At 36.5% G+C, this 18382-nt stretch overlaps 1 protein-coding gene across 5 annotated transcripts in view; it reads right to left on the bottom strand.

The window, feature by feature from the left end:
- The window catches only part of LOC145677401 (sodium channel protein 60E-like), an 861846-nt gene that overhangs the window by 258289 nt on the left and 585175 nt on the right, over positions 1–18382 (bottom strand). For all 5 annotated transcript variants that reach the window (XM_081747910.1, XM_081747914.1, XM_081747904.1 and 2 more), the window contains one exon: positions 2746–2954. In XM_081747910.1, coding sequence (XP_081604036.1) covers positions 2746–2954 — 209 coding nt within the window. The remainder of the gene's footprint in view (positions 1–2745; positions 2955–18382) is intronic.

Here is an 18382-nt window from a genome sequence, read left to right as displayed (position 1 = left end):
TTATCTCCTGCCTACTTTGGACCCTTCTTGAAATCAAGGTATATCTGAAAACTATATTGAAAGGATATCTGAGAATTACAGCCTGTAGGGAATAACCTTTACACGTATTGACAATTGATGAAATATATACTTTTGGATTGTGTATGTATGGCTTCCTTTACGCTGATAAGGATCACCATCCACTATCTCTCGAATTCGAAATAGAGCCTATTGAAATTTGGCTTTTTCGAGATTTTGGACAGCCGTAGCTCTGAAACTATTCACTTTTCGCCATAGGTCCATATGAACTTTTTCTCTTATTTTGATGTGAGGAATCACCTCTTAAAGTTTGTCGGTATAGTTCATTAACACCCCATATATATATATATATATATATATATATATATATATATATATATATATATATATATATATATATATATATATATATATATATATATATATATATATATATATATATATATATAAGAATATTTGGTCTTCAATTTGACTATAGTCGAAGAAACGGGGAATTTCAAGTAGTTTCAAGTAGTTTTAGGGAAAAGTTTCAAGGAAGTTCTAAGCTCTTGTTTTATTTTTTTTTTAATTGGAGAAACTATTATTAGTAATTGACAACATATAATTACTAACTAATAATTAATTATTTACTATGCAAGATATTTATCTGTTCATATATCAATACAACAAAATTTACATTCAACTCATCCTGAAGCAAAAGAATTAATGAGAAATGGAACATTCACCGGTGTCGAGATCAAAAATTAAAGGATCCAGATTAACTGCGGATATGGCAATAGAGCAAGCAATAAATATCATGCGAAAATAAGAGGAGGAATTATTGGAATTAGTAGAAACTTTCCAGCACATTTTCGATGCTGTTCAACACTACATGAAAGAGGAAGCTATATCAGTGCCTTGATGGAAATTTGTGACATTGACGACTCTTCTGATAGTCTCAAAGACTGCCACGTATCTTCCATCACACGTAGCGAATAAGACATATGTAATATTATACGTTCAATAGAAAATTTTATCAACCTCTTTGACACTGATAAGAAGAATACCTTGTTCTCAATTTCTTCTGGCTCTCTGCTACACGGGAAATTGGAAATGACTTGCTCAATGCAGATACAAAAAGGAAAGACTGAGTATGTGCAGAAAAGATTACAAACAAAAGAAGACTTCCGTGCTCCTATCAAAAAAATTAAAAATATTCGCTGAACTTACGAAAGTTAAGAAAGTAACCTCAAGTGAAAAGTAACTTGTACAGTTATCAGCTCAAAGAAATGTATTTTGTCAATTTGTTCTGCTTTGTGAACATAATGTAAATTTACAAAAAGTACTATCTTATCCATTAAGTCCTGTGCCATTTAGTTTGGGATCCCCAGATGACTTTCCAGTCGAAACTGATAAATTAAAACTTCTTCATCAACTAGAAAATGCAGATGTATGCATGGAAATTGAGTCAGTGTCAGATTCAGTTCATATAATTGATGGGAATTCTGTAATACATTCTTTGACACAGCTACCAAACACATTTGGAGGAGTAGCTCAAAAGATATTCGGTCTTCTTCCCAAAGCTTTTCCAAGGTGTATAACTGTAGAATGCTAGAAGTTACACATTTCGCCGTTAGATGGTAGGAATCATCCTCCAGTGGTCGACATCCATCGGACGAAATTGTAACTTCACGTAATCCTTTTTTACTGTCTTTAACAGAGTTTATTAGTTTGTTTCTGAAGTGTGACTTTGATTTTCATCATTAAAGCTATAATTGAGAAGTGAACCTAAAGTTGATCATGATTACGAATGATAAATGTACGAAGCTGCTTTGTGACTAAGCTGTTAGCGTACGGGCCTTTGGCGTGAGACCCAGGTTCGACTCCCGGTGGAGCTCATGTGGTTCGGATTCCACGTTAAACTCTAGATCCACCTCTCATATAGCCTCGCTGCTGAAAGAGTCGTTAAACTAAACAATCAAATCAATCAATAAAAGTACGGTATATTCATTCCGGGAATCGTACTCGGAAGTTTTGTATCTAAAAAGAACGGTTTATCAGAGAAGCCAGCTTTAGGCTAGAAGCATATTGAACAAAGGACAAGGACATCCAAACCAAGGCGTAGGCAAGAAACTGTGAAGAACGATGCTCAACCGAGCATTTGTTAGTCAAAGGCCTCTGAAGTTGCTTTTGCTCAGTGGTAGAGTGCTTACCTTGGGTGCGTGGGAGGGTCTCTGGTTCGATCTTAGCTCGTGGCAAATGGGCTTTGTGCTGGAAACACCGTGCGGGTGTGGTTTTCAGGTTCCTACCTACTTTCTTCATTTAATCATTTTGTTCATTATGATAATCGTCTTCCTTAGCCTGGCACATACTAGTGGGGAGTTAAAACTAGGAATTTCATTTCACAAAGGCTTCTTGAATTTTGTGATTACGGAATACGGTCAATGGACGCATGTCTCTCTCTTTCTGCATTCTCTCTGCCTTGGCTCTCATGTCTTCCGAGTCAATATGCCACTAACCTTAGCTAGAAGTACTTTTCTGTCTAACTGCCAATATGTTGTAAGTTCATTTGATACATGTTACTAAAATCCTTCTATGAATAACAGTAATTATTGCCAATGATGAGGAACTATATACACAATACATAATAATAATAATAATAATAATAATAATAATAATAATAATAATAATAATAATAATAATAATAATAATAATAATAATAATAATAATGAAAGAATGTGTACTTACTCAGCCTCCTCCATGGGGTCTGTCATGGCAAGGAAGACACAGTTGAGCAGAATAGTTGCCATGACCACGTAGTCAAAGATCTGATTGGTGGAGATGAAGATGGCGGCGCGTCGCACGGGATTCCACGGCGAGAATAGGAAGAAGGAATTGGTAGCGGTGAAGCGATGAATGTAGTTTTTTCGGAACCTTTTGGACACAACACAGAACGTCTGCAAAAGAGTAAGAGAGTAAATTATTACAACACATATATTCAAGATAATGAAAGAAATACATTGTAGAAACAGACGAACAACGCTTTGAGTGAAATAGTTATTATATATATATCGGGTATTGCAAAATAAATGTTACAACTCTTGGGAGGTGACTCCTGCCACTGAGACAAGACAAAAATTTTCTTGAACTTTCGCAATCAGACACAGTTCCGGATCTACAAGGTGCCGAAAGCATGGGAAAATGACTTTCGGACGCCAATAATTCGGAAACTATCCAACATAAAGAGGGCGGGTAAAAAATTCACTGAAGAAGTCATACCTGCTCTATTGAATTTTGTATGTTTCACAATCCTACCATGCACGCGCAAGGGATTCCCCAAAGGAACGTAGGGAGTCCCGGATAATCTACCAAATGAAACTTGGTCTAAATGGATATGAATTGATAGGCTTTCTACCAGGTAACAATAATTCGTTTGTATTAAGTCGATATCTGGAACAAAAACAAAATGGCGGACACCTACTGCCCGTTGTGTGTGGTTGCATAATCGCCAGGTACGGATGCTGGCCAACACTGACGTTCTGAGTATTAAGTGTAGAGAATTTGTACTCAAATGCTCTACAAAGACATCTGGAGTGTCGGTAGAGCATAACAGATGAAGCAGGATGATTCACATGTGTGGTAACACTTAACGAAAAATGCCCAGAAATGCACTCATACTCAGTAAACGTGAGTTCAAAGCGTCGGAAATGTAAGGATTAGCGTCAAGAACATGAAAGCCATTGCCAATTCACCAAAAATATTCCTTCAAACCGATGCAATATGATGTGCACGGTTGCATACCAATAAGGATGCAACAACTGAGGCCAAGTTGAAATTGCGCGATCGGACTCACTAAGAAACTGGATAAACTAAATGAATGTCACTAGTGGGATCGCATGATCGATATTGAAATGTGACCAATGTGTGTGTTGATATCAACATATAGCTAATGGACAAATGTCAACATGTCCCACTACTGCTGGGACACCGTCCCACGTGCGAAAAATAGGAAAATAACTACTCGGGTATTGAATATGAGGCCGTGGTTTCCCAGTAGGATTGGAAACTGCGACCACACGAGCAAAAGCGAGTACTCTAGCCGTGAGGTTCGAAGGAGCCTCACTTTCTCTGTATTCATTTCTTTGAGGAGTACCCACTTTGTTTGGCAAGCGCCCTTGTACAGCCTCCCGACATGCTTGTGTGTTTCATTTTGTTACTCCTACTGCACAGTTGTAAACAATCAGAGCTTTAAGACGTTTATTCCTATTTCTCATGTTGTTTTATTTTCCATATATATGGTATTCCAGCTGTAGTGTTAAATGTGCCAAAAGGGTTCAGTTTCGTCTTTGTCTTGGCATGTGCACTGTGTGTAAGATACGAATTTCTGGAGGTATTTTCCTATATTTCGAGTACGTCATATGTCCCAGAAGACGTGGGACATGATACAAGTTTGTTATTTTCACGCTCTATCAGAATTTGAACCCTGTATTAAGAGATTTCTTTTCATATTTGTCGACTGTGGGACAATGTCCCAAACAAAAAGGGACATTTATACAATCGTGTTCTATTTACGTTCTACCAAAAGGTGCAACAGATGTAATAGCAGAGTATACAACGTTATTTTCCTAGTTTTCGCACGTGAGACGGTGTCCCAACAGTAGTGCGGCATGTTGACATTTGTCCACATTTCACATTGGCCACATTTCAATATCGATCATGCGATCCCACTAGTGACATTCATTCTTAGTGAGTCCGATCGCACAATTTGAACTTTACCTCAGTTGTTGCATCCTTATTGGTATGCAACCGTGCACATCATATTGCATCGGTTTGAAGGATTATTATTGGTGAATTGGCAATGGCTTTCATGTTCTTGACGCTAATCCTTACATTTCCGACGCTTTGAACTCACGTTTACTGGGTATGAGTGCATTTTCTGGGCATTTTTCGTTAAGTGTTACCACACATGTGAATCACCCTGCTTCATCTGTTATGCTCTACCGACACTCCAGATGTCTTTGTAGAGCATTTGAGTACAAATTCGCTACACTTAATACTCAGAACGTCAGTGTTGGCCAGCATCCGTACCTGGCGATTATGCAACCACACACAACGGGCAGTAGGTGTCCGCCATTTTGTTTTTGTTCCAGATATCGACTTAATACAAACGAATTATTGTTACCTGGTAGAAAGCCTATCAATTCATATCCATTTAGACCGAGTTTCATTTGGTAGATTATCCGAGACTCCCTACGTTCCTTTGGGGAATCCCTTGCGCGTGCATGGTAGGATTGTGAAACATACAAAATTCAATAGAGCAGGTATGACTTCTTCAGTGAATTTTTTACCCGCCCTCTTTATGTTGGATAGTTTCCGAATTATTGGCGTCCGAAAGTCATTTTCCCATGCTTTCGGCACCTTGTAGATCCGAAACTATGTCTGATTGCCGAAAGTTCAAGAAAACTTTTTTTCTTGTCAGTGGCAGGAGTCACCTCCCAAGAGTTGTAACACTTATTTTGCAACACCCGCAAGAGTAGTACTATGTATGTACCATTTCAAATATTGCTTGTAGTTATAATTGAATCTATTCTTCTCTGGGTAAATAATAAAATTCCTGCTATTTGCTTTAGTTCTGAGGAAAATAAACATTGCTTGTAAAATTACGTATAACCAAAAGAAAAGTGTTCATAGATGAGATACTGTACATTAGTCGATAAATCGCACATGGAGGCAAATAAAATAACATGCTTGAGGGTAAATTCTCATTTGTAAGTTTCGAGGAAATAGAGAAAAATGAATTTATAATGGCGTTAAAAAGAATGTCGGTCTATGCCAATAATTAAATTTTATTCAGCTGGGAACAGATTGTTTATTTATTAATGCACTTTCAATCTAAAACATAACATACACTGTTACTTATCACACTGTATTTAATGTTGTTCATTTTCTTCAAACAGTCATAACAGTGGTGCAAATAGGTGCAGACTACGTGGGTACTTCGGAGCTCAAGCACCCATTGAATTTTTGAGTTCGAATTAACTTTGAAATTACACTTTTATGAGGACAATAATAAATAGAAACTGTAGTGCATGTAATCTCATGTTAATTTTAGATAGGGATACATATGTGTTGAACAGTCATTTATCAATACTTATTTTAGATTCTTAAGGTGTACGGCATATCGATGATCGAATGATATAACATTACAATGATAATAATAATCATTAACCGTGGGTGTATAATTATTTCTTTAAAGAACTTGGTGTTTGATGTTGTTAATTTATGTTTTTAAAAATTTAAAATGCTTTACGTAAATTAAAGGCAGTTATCATTTTCTATTTTCATTCAAATTATCCACAAATATTCTAAAGGTTTGACTGTAATAATTATTATTTTAATAATTTTCTATCTCCTTGTTTTGGGGTCAACGTTGCTAAACTCGTTTGAAATTCATAAACAAAATCTTAATGTTTAGAAATTTTATTCGACATAAAGTTTACGAAATCGTGCCTTTTCTTTCTTTTCTTTTCTTTTCCTTTTTTTTTTTTTTTTTGTTTGCCTTTTCAAGTAAAACATAATTTCGTGGTTCGTTTTATTTCTACAGCTGTTGATAGTTTTTCTTACCTCTCAGTAAGAATTTGAACCATTCCTCGCTCTATCGAATCTACTAAAGAAAATAAGAATATTTTACGTCAGTGCCGACGCTTGAGCACTCATTAAGAAACTTAAAAGCCAGCGCCTATGGTGGCGCGCATATACTATTTATAATAACCAGCGGCGTAGCGTAAGGGAACGCCTGTATGCCCGGCATCCCCTGTTAATAAGAAAAAAGCACGTATTTCATTGTATTTATAATTTGTTTGCTTATAATTATCACAATTATTTCCACTGCAATCTTGTGGATGCGCTCTCTCGCTTTACTTTGGCAAGCGGAACCTACGCATGCGCATCACTCAGATGCACATTTTCTGACCTTCCTCTTGTTGTATGCTATGTTCCTCGGGCATCCAGGCCTACTGCAAGCATCGGGGTTTTCGTCTGCTTTCTGTCGAATGCGCATGCCCAACTACTCCCCGCCATCCCTTTGCAACCCAACATTTGCTTTAGATATAAGCTGGCGTATGCTCAAGTACTGCCAACTCTATATATTTTGAACTAAGCTATGGTTTCTGTATAGAACGTACGACCGCTGTCAAGGAAATAGAACAAAACATAAATAGTTAGTTCAACGCAATTATGAAGCATGTCGCTTATGTAAGTAATAGTATAAAAATAGTTATGCTTTAATCGTAATTAAATGCATCGTAATTGTAATAGTAATTAAAGGCAAACTAATAATCTACATCATAAATATTAATACATATCATGTCCCGGAATGTAGCCAGGCATTCTTTGAGAGGACTCACATACACAAGCATAACTATAATGCATTCTGTAGAATCACGGTCACCGATCCGGTAGGCCACCCTCTGCCCTTCACAAAGTTTACTTGTGCTCTTCCGTATCTGGATATCTGACAATGAAGTAGATACACAGAAATAGGCCCCCATAGTTGCTTTAAGTGCTTTCTATTTGTATCTTCAAATGATATAAACACTCAGGCCCATATTCACGAACGGGCACCTGAGGTCCGGACCCAAGATGACAAATTTCTAGGGGTGGCATTTTTTTTTTTTTTAAACGAGATTGAAGTGTGGTATGCGGAGAAAGAAGCTGCCCACGAGAAAGAAATAAAGGGAATTATACTGAAAACAATATTTATACAAAAGTGGAGTCGGTTTTTCTCGTCACAATGCTAGTGGCAGAAAAGGAGCTGAGACAATTGCTTATTGGCGTCTAACGTAATCTACGCATTTGCTAGGCGTGCAATTAGGGGAGCCTGGGCCCCTAAATGTTTTGGCCTCCTAATTATTAAGAGTAGTTATTGATAAAAGAGATCCAGAATTGTGACGATTGGACCCCCTAGCATATTTGTGCCTCTCTCCTAAACTTTAATGGCTGGTTGCGGGCCTTAATGAGCAGACTCAGCCTGTTAATCTTCTATTTGTGTTGTGTAATCGTATGGGATGGTTGCAAATTATGCCGTGCTAAATATAAACCTTCTGCAAGTTGTTTAATGAACATGGCTTTACACTCCTTTCTTGTGATAAATTATTGGCTCACCTCTCCCTGGCTATGCCCTTGCGTTCTGTACTACATTTATGCTTTTGATTAGCAACATTGATCGTTGGTGGTCAAGGAAAATTGGCGGTATATATATATATATATATATATATATATATATATATATATATATATATATATATATATATATATATATATATATATATATATATTTTTTTTGGGCGTTGTGATTTGAAATGAATATTTGTTTTATTTTTTTACTGTAGTATGAAGAAAATTACATTTATAACTAAGAGACAAAGCTGTGGAAAGTGTTCGGCTGCTACAAGGTATAGTACCTTACTAACCTTTAGCAAATGATGACTACGATAACAGTACCAGACACAAATTTAATTTATTTTTTTGTTAACAACTACCATATCTCGGTTGACTTAGGCCTACCGCTCACTGGCGACAAAACAGTTGCGCAACTATCTCGTCGCTGTCGCCTGCAGTCAGCAACTTCACGGAGACAAAAAAGTTTTGTTGCCATACCCTCGCTCACTGGCGACGGCAACAGAAAAGTTGCCGAGCATTTCATATCACAATTTACATAATCGGCAATCCGAACAGTTCACATAATCGCTGGTTTCGGACATTAAAAAAAACTACCGCCCATTCCAATGGTTAAATAAATAAATTTAAATAAACTTTCGAAGGTAGCATCAACAGGGACGTTATTTCAGACTTCACTTGAGGGGGGCAAGAGCACCACCGACATAAGACTTTCACGTTTTGTACTAGTATATTAGTAGACAATTGATTAAAGTATATGTATTCGTCAAACTCTTGAGGAGCAATTGCACCTCCCCCCCCCTAAATGATGTCCGTGAATGTCAGTGAGTGACAAAAATAACAGCATTGTGTAAGCTAATACGAACGGGAACAATTATTCGAATCAAAGATAACAAGAATAACGAAAATATAAAATGACTGGAAATAACTAACAGAACGAAACTAACAAAAGCGGCAATCCGACAACACTGTACAGTAACTGTACTGTCAATGTTCTACGTATAGCCATAAAACAAAAATTAGCCTTCTTCGTTCTTCCCGCGTATTCTTCACGTTTTAAAATCGGCCATTTTTATACAGTACAGTTTTTTTTTATTTTTTATATTTGAAATGGAAAGAAACTTGAAAATGATAATTTTATCTGTATTTTTTTCTAGTTGTGGGAAATTAATGAAAGTAGTAGTGTGTAGTATGACAGCGATATGTCATTATCGAAAAATGTAGCTACCTGTGTTGTTTTTTCTTGGCTGGAAAGCTCATTCTAGTTTCTTACAACAGCGAAACACACTTCCTTCCATAATTTCTTCTTTATATATATATTTCTTCTTTAACGCTGAGCGTTTCTCTATATCCTCAATTAAGTTTTCATAGTCTTTATCACTAAAGACATGCTAGTCACTAATCAAAGAATGTATTAGTTTCCATTGCGAACACTTCTTTACACGCGCTATACACGGAACGAACTGTTACGTGAAAAAAACTTGTAGAAAACATTTATTTTTTACCTTTCTATTTGGAGGTACCTCGGCAACATTTCTGTCGCCGTCGCCTCAGTGAGCGGACTCCCATAAGACTCAATGCATTTTTAAATGTTGCGCAACTGTTCCGTCGCCGAGCTGTTGCCCTGCTGTCGCCCTGCTTGGCGACACCTCGGCAACTTTTCTGTCGCTGTCGCCTCAGTGAGCGGACTCCCATAAGACTCAATGCATTTAGCCAGAGCAACAAGATAGTTGCCCGACAAAATGTTGCCAGTGAGCGGTAGGCCTTACGAGCAGCGCTGCTCTCTGAAAGGGATACGACCTACCCCAAAGCTTTCCATAAAAACGACAACTAGCAATCAGTCACAAATATTTCAGTCTTCGTGGTATGATGATAGGTTTTCTTGGCTTTCTGGGTGTTCTGTAAGGAACAAAATGTTATGTTTCGTCTGCATTATGTTTGGGGCAAAGGAGTCGGAGTGGTGTTCAAACGGTATTTCGGATTTGGGCAATTTCATGAAGAAAGCTCTAAAACATGAGTCATCGAAACAACATTTGCTGCATAGTGAATCTTTTCACTTGTTAAGGAAAATACACATTGAACATGCATTGCATTGTATTGTATTATATCAGACAAGTGACTAACTTTGGCATCCCCATTTCGGAATACCACGCTACGCTACTGATAATAACAGAGAAAACTTACATAAAATTTACTCCAGAGGAAGATAATTAGTTTACTAAATACACTTTCCTGAGAGAAATCCTAACAATTCTTTGTAATGAAATTAGTACTTGAAATAAATTGTTTCACTCCATATTCTTATTTCTCATAAAGTTTAGTTAAAGAGTACGTGAATCAGTCTGACTCATCTCACTAGATTGAAAAAAAGCTTAAACTAAAACAAAACTAGCTCATTGTACACCTACAATCCATTGTGAGCAACATAATGGACCATATTGAAATTCAATTATAAGTGTACTTTGGAATGGATTATTTACTTCTGGCGTTTCCAGTTCGCAAAGTTGAAAGATCAGAAAATAAAATTTCTGTGGTATGTACAACAACAATGATATTCTCGTACGCAAATATGGAGAAAAAAATGTAACGAATGAATAAATAAATATTTTCTTTATTTATCTAGGAAGGACAGATATGCAATGGACAATAATTAAAAGATACTTTCCCCCTCTTGTTCCCGTATGGGTAGATCTATGAGAGATACTGATACATTGTACAGTCCGCAGCAAAAAAACTGCTACAATAGTACGTAAGTTTATTGTGAAACGACGAAGTCTTTTGCTCCAAAATAAGTGTGTAGCGGAGGACGCCGAGGTTTTTCTGGCGTGATTCGTGCCACTTAGACATTATGTTGATTCCCTGCGTTGTTTGGCGTAGTTTCACAATAAACTTAGACCCTACATGCTCATGTTGCAGTTGTTTTTGCCGCGGACTGTACAATAAATTGCGTAAATTATTTCTCACTTTAAAGAGTAGCTTAACTATAATTTTCTTTTTTGTAACTTTCTTTACAAATTCATCGTGGTTCTCTAAAAGTATGAATTTGGAATACGAGGTGACGTTTTAAATAAATAATTCGTTTCAAACAAATAAGATATTTTTCTACGAAAACTTTTCCTAACGGAAACGTACATATACGAAATAACATGACACTAAAATATCTGCAGATGTATTATCATCCTTATTATCATTATACAGGATTCCTTTTCTTTTACAAAGAAATAATCAGGAAGTGTAAGACTGAATAGAAAAATGATTCTACTCTTTGGTATTCGAAATATAGGCCTATATATTACTACCAATTCAAAATTCGTAAGATGGCCACATTTCGTAAACTAACTTTTATTTCTACTTTTAAGAATAGAACGCCTTCAAATATTTTATTTTAAAGGGAAGAAGTTATACATGTTCATTTGTTCATCTATTTCCTACAAATATTCTTTGAAGAATTCCTTTCAACATCTAACTCTTACAGTTACAAAATTGGACATCTTTCAGTTACAAGAAAAGAGAAAAGAAAGATAAATTAAATATTACGTCCCACGATTATGCCCTGAGGGCTAAAGAAGACGGTGATGGTGAAAAATGAAAAAAATGATGGAATAAAGAAAGTGGGAGGAAACGGGAGAACCCGAAGAAAACCCATGCATACGGTGTTTGTCAACCACAAAACCCACTTGCCTCAAGCTGGGATCGAACTAAGGACCCCACACACCAGAGATGAATGCTCTACCACTGAACGACAGCAGCCCCGAGAGAGAGAAAGAATTTGTTAATACAAATTAGAAGACTCTCTGCCAATTTTGACGAATTTATCGCATAACAATGAGAATTATTATTTGAGAAGTTTCCTCTATTTTTTTCAATCATATTATTAAAGATACAAAGCAGACATTTCCTACTGGATACCCCGTTAATGCCGTTATGTTACTGGTTATTGCTTGTGTTCCCAGTAAAATCATACACAGACTGCAAGAAGGCGGTAGCAAACTTAGCGTTGTTAGAAGGCAGTGGTGGCTGGCACATAAGGGTGTAGTTTAAGGTACTACAGTATAGCGCTCACATATTTATGACTAACCGAACACTGCCAACATTAAAGTCATTCCACCTAATCTTTTCCTTCCTTTCTTCGCTCAACCTAGCTCTCATTGTGAAAACCCGGCCATACGTCATACAAAGGTTAGTAGGAAATGACTGATGTAGTTATTGGAAATAATAGTAAGTATCTAGTGATTGATGGCCTGGTTCTATAATTCAACTGTCTTAGGGGCGAGATAGTGTACTGGGGGCTCATATTTGGACGATTGATCTTACTTTATGGTTTATACACCCGTCAACTGCACCACATTCAAATCACGGTCGCGGTTCATGGCTCATGTTGGTAGTAGGGTCTGTCTTTTATTACCTACGTGTTTCATAAAGATGTAAAACACACACGTACAGACACTAATAATAAGTACACATGAAGATTTTGTTTAAATATCCTGTACTAGCAAGATGCTTCCAGAAGCAACTAGAGTGCGTAATAACTTGATTCGATATGATTTTTTAGTTTACCGTTCTGTTCAGCAGCGAGATTATATGAGACGTGGACCTACAGCTTAACGTGGGATCCGAACCACATGACCTCCCGTCGAATCAAACCCGGGTCTACCATGCCACATGAGCACATGCTAACTGCTCAACAACGAGGGAGCTCTAGAGTGTGTAAAAACTGTACGTCGGTTACGAACAGAAACCATGTATATTTGTATTATTTCTACGAAAGTTCTTCCGAATAACTTTTGTGTTTGTCTATAAGATAGTGTTGTACTGCGACTAACACCTACCAAGCCAGAACAAAAAAATCCCATAAATAACTCTGCCAGGAAAGATATGGATGCACATGTCAAGTTGGTATACGCAGAATCTCCGACGAGACATTAAAAATTTGGTCATCCTAAATATTTTTCGTATTATTATTATTATTATTATTAGTGACAATTGTGCACTTAATTTGTATTTTAAATATAATTTTGAGTTCAGTTAGGTTCACTTACATAAAAAAATCTTATGAAATTGCTAAAAGCAAAGTTTTGTATATATTGCTTTTTAACTTTAAAAGAGAATCATTGGGCTCCACCGACATTCCTCAATTGGCATAAGAATTATTTAAATAATACTTTTATAGAATTTTAAAAACTCGTTAAAATAATTGAATTATTTCGTTACAATAACACATACGGTACATTTTGCAACTACCAATTTTCTTAATGACATATTCAGTAACATTAAATATATTATTAAGTTAAATTTAATGATGTTTATAATTTTATGCTACTTACTTTGAATTACTGACTAGTTTTGGTAAATTACAATGTATATATTGACAACAGCAAGATATCAAACTCATTAACAACCTGGTGCTAACGTAGTCAGTCAATTCGTTATTTTATTCATAATAATAATAATAAGATAATTCAATGCTTTTAAATACAGTCTTATCTCTGAATTGTATACCCTACAACTGACAGCTTTAGATACAATGTTTTTCTGCAATTCTTTTTTGTATGCACCCTACATTATTGAAACATTATGTTTTATTTGGTTGTAACCAGAAGATTGAAAAGGCCCTGAAGAAAACTACAAATTAATGCAGCAGTCTATGTAGATACTGCATTGTACTGAGAACTAAATTAGTCCCTTGACAATAATTATCCAGTTGTTTGGTACGACCTTCAAAGAAGAAGTGGGAGAAAGAGAGAGAGAGAGATTGCTGCAATGTTTAATTATTTTTCCTTTTAAGTAGAGTGTACATTATCTCTTCTGACGATCGCTTCTCCTTGCTTCGCTGTTGGGTAATTAATTGTTCCAAGAATAATGGAGTTTGTGTTCGTTAGACACCTTCCAATGAGCGAGCAAGCGAACACAAACTAGTTACTTACTTCATCGCTTCATTATCCTCAAATCATTTATATCTCCATTTGCTCATAATATACCCAACAGAAGTTCGCTTCTAGTCAGTGACACGTTTATCTGACTAATTTGATGATGTGAAAGTCAATTGTTTCTATGAATTAATAAGATGCATTACATTGAGGCTTCGGATTATTTTTCATTACTTTTTGATGTTCTATAAAACATCAATTGATAGATTTAAATTATTAGTTATTTTGCGTACTTTTGTTACGAGGGGAATCCCTTATTTGAAGAAGGTTAATGTGATTGACATTCGACGTAGAGTAATTATGACAAAGATTACGGGTCACCGGGGTCACGATTTCTCTCCAGGTCACCTGGATCTGAGTCTCAATTTTCAGACCGAAAAAGAAACCAACTTCCGACTTGGCAACGCAGAGACCTGATGAACAAACAAAAACCCGGTAATTCGGACAGACTTTGTGACCCAAAGAGATCTGATGACTCGGTACAGCCGAAATGTCAGTTCTACAGATACGAACAGATAGACAGACAGTACTTGCCTGGTGAGTTATCACCATGATAGGAAGTTCCGGGCTGGGGCCCTTGCCTTCATTCCTGTTTTTCAATTCTCATTGATTTACGAACGAAGCTGCATATTTGAGGGACCGCAACTGTCGCGTGTCCCTGTGTTGTAATTAGGTGATTCCCTCAGAGTTATGGGCCTGGTATCTTGCAAATTTGGCCTATGGCTGCTACATGTTGGTGAACGGAGTGCCTGATACCTCTCCAGAATGTTGCTGTTCGTCTTCTTCTAACTTCTTCTAAGAAGGGTAGGTCAAAGTCCACGTTAATTTGCTGGAGTCTTGTATGCAGTAAATGTCCTGTGATGGCTTTGGCTGCTCTGTTCCGTAGTACTTGTAGAGGGCGTAGCCGTTGTTGTGCTGTGTGTTAGCACGAGGAGTGAGCGTAGAGGATGACGGGACAGATGCTCAATTCCTAGATACATTTACGTTTCTTGTGAGCTAAGGACACAGGGAAGAGAGTAGTGGGGAGTAACGCTTTGAGCCTTTGCGTTTTTTTTTCACTGTTTCGAGGTAACTAGCAAACGTCAGTGTAGAGTTTAGTTGGACTTCAAAAGGTAGTTCTACAACATTACTGCAGGATTTAATACTGGAATAAAATGATGCATGTTTGTCAGGCTTAACAAATCATTATTTTCCTTCAGCGGCATCTCTCATATTCTACACAAGTTTCGCTGGCTCCCTCCATTAAATTTTAACATTTCCTCATAAGAAAAAAAACATACTGCTTCCATTCTTTACGGTTTCCACGCGTTTATATTCTGATAGACTTTGTAGTTATGTTTCAGTGGAATGCTTAGGCACGCCACACGACAAGAGAGAAAAACAATTATAGATTTAATGAGGAAAGAGAGAGAGAGAGAGATATGAGAGATTCGTGTTTGTTAGAGTTACATTAGCAACCTCGTACATGTTGTCCATGTGTTTGATGGAGTTTCGTCGACTTCGAGTAACAGGTCTATCTGGGTCACTAAATCTGGTGGATCTGATTTCTTCCGGATCACCGAATCGTTTTCTGTTCATTACACGTTTCATCACTAATGCGGAGGAAAGACTCTGCATTTTGATTTTGCAACCACTGGAGTTGATATGGTCAGCACTACGCTCTAGTTGCCTTATCCTTCAGACAATTAAGGGTTAATCCAAAAGTCACACACATCAAAATAATAAAAAGCAGGCGACATTCAGTTATACTACTTAATACTATTTGATACAGTATTATATATTTTAACAACACATGTATGTTTTCACAACATATACTCAAAGAGGCTGCTCCGTTTAGTAATGCAACTACGAACTCCTATGTTATTAATCTCATTTGTTATGTTCATCTTTAGTTCCTCTGTTGCTAGACCTTACATTTAAGGTAACCCTACAAGAAATCAAGGGACTCAAATCGGATGAACGTGGGGGCCATAATCCTTTAGAGATGATACGCTCGCTAAAAAGCTCGTGCAAGAAATACACGTGGTTAGATGTATGACATGTGGTACCGTTGTGCTGAAACCAGCAATTACGTTCATCCTCATCTGCAAGCACAATGAGTGGCGTAATCATCTCTTGCTATGCAACACCGTTCACTGTAATTTCCAAGCAAATGGGGCCACTACGACGACATGATATTGTACACCAAACTCTAATTTTTGGAGAGTGTAAGGGAGTTTTCAGTGAATTTTCACTTGACCAAATTCGAGTGTTTTTGACTGTTCATGTAGGCGCTAAGGTGAAACCACGCCTCATCAGTGGAGAAAAAAAAAACTGTTAAGTTCTGCAATTCCACGATGGTCAACAAATGAGCAAAACTATGTAAAGTACACGTGTATTTTTATCCGATTTATTCAATTCATGAACACTGCAAACATCAAATGCACGAAAGTGTAATCTCTCCATCATTCTCTGAGCACTTCCATATGAAATCTGAAGTGAGCTGATAAGTCTCTTCAAACTTCTAAAGAACGAATGCTGCATCGCATTTTAAACATCAATTAGTTTTGCATCAGCTAATCTTCCGGACCAATGGTGGCTAGCAAAAAATCGTAATCAGTTGCGTAGCGTCCATCTGTGATAAGTGCGCACACGACGAACACAGTATTAATAACTAATGTATGAAGTACCATATGAATCCAATTTAAAAAAAGTAAGTACAAACGATATTCAGGGCTATAAAAACGCTAGAGTATGTACCCAAGTACATAACTCTCACCGTGAGGCCAGATAAATGTTAAAAGACATTTATGAACAACGGAAAAGATCTCAGAAGTCATGTTGGTTATTGCTTTTGGTTCTAAATAATCTGAATAGATAGGGAGAAGTGGATAATGGTAAAACAATGGAAAATCTGTTGAATTGGATGTAGGGGAAAAAATTGACGTTTCGGTCACTGGCTGAGATACAGTTGACCTCGGATGAGGTAGGTGTTTTACAAAAACAACAGAGGTTTCGCACGTAAAATTGAAAAAGTGGAGAGGAGTAGGAATACTAGAAGAAGGAACTGTAATATATTGTTCACTATAAATTTGGAAACATTCGACAGTATTAACAAACAAAACCGACCAAAGCACTATGAATATACCTATATTAATAACCGTTGTGTTAACAGTTTTGCCAGTGTAATTTCGCCTTCATCAGACACATTACCTCAATGATGAAGGTAACGTTATATTGCTGAAACTTAACATGGCGGTTATTAATATATGTATATTTATAGTGTTTTGGTCAGTTTTGTTTTGTTAATTTAATGTTTCCAAATCTATAATGAACAATACATGGATATAGGCTGGACTAGAACAGTATTAGGTAAGTATACACCTCATTATACATTCTGATTGGAACTGAACCCATTTCCTTTGCACGGAAAGTGAACACGTTAATCATTTTAGTACAAATGAGATCGTTTAGTTCATATTAAGTGAGAGATATATCAGAATAAGATCACGTACTTTGGCCCTTTACCCTTTAAAACCTAATTTCTGCGTGCTTGAATACTTATATACTATACTATTGCTTGGAACCTCCTTGACTGCAAAATACATTTTATACATCAACATGTAGTTTTTCCATATTAAACAACGAAGATGCGGCGCCTTGACTTGGTGCAATCTTCCTCCAAGTTAAGTTGTGAAACACAGAATATCTTACAGCATAATATGAGCGTGTCAAATGTGCATGATTTAAATCAAGAAAGAAATGAAAAATCGCATTTAGGTTTGTTTTGTTTCCAGAGCAAAGAACTGCAATTGATTCTCTCTTTTTTTAGACGTTGAATGGAAAAAGTCACGCGAGAATTTCAAAATCATATTTTTCTATTATTGACTTTCTCTTATTCTACTATCAAATAAAAATAAAAAAATGAAAATTTAATGGTATATAGTTGGCTTTTTAATCTGTTGTAAGACAAAAAGTATCAGTTTTATCTATATATTTTTACATCTTAACACAATATGCCGAAAACTTTTTATAATTTCGATAGAAAAAATATTACGTTTCAGTAGAGCAATAGAGATTATTTCCACTGTGGGCTTTGCCATAGTTTATGGAGATTCTCCTCGCTTTAAGCACTATCTTTTTCGCACATTCTTGTAGTAGGTTATCCACTTTTCATTAGTCGTAATCAATCGCTTCAGAAATGGCCGAAGCACGTTACACTTCAGTAGAGATTCGAAGATAAAAAAAATCGAGTAAATTAGTCAGATCAAGTAATACCCAAACGTCGAGCTTCTATCTTT

The sequence above is a fragment of the Thermobia domestica genome, chromosome 2 (genome assembly GCF_964235325.1).
Source record: "Thermobia domestica chromosome 2, izTheDome1.hap1.1, whole genome shotgun sequence".
NCBI lineage: Eukaryota > Metazoa > Arthropoda > Insecta > Zygentoma > Lepismatidae > Thermobia > Thermobia domestica.
This window is presented reverse-complemented; position numbering and strand designations above follow the sequence as displayed.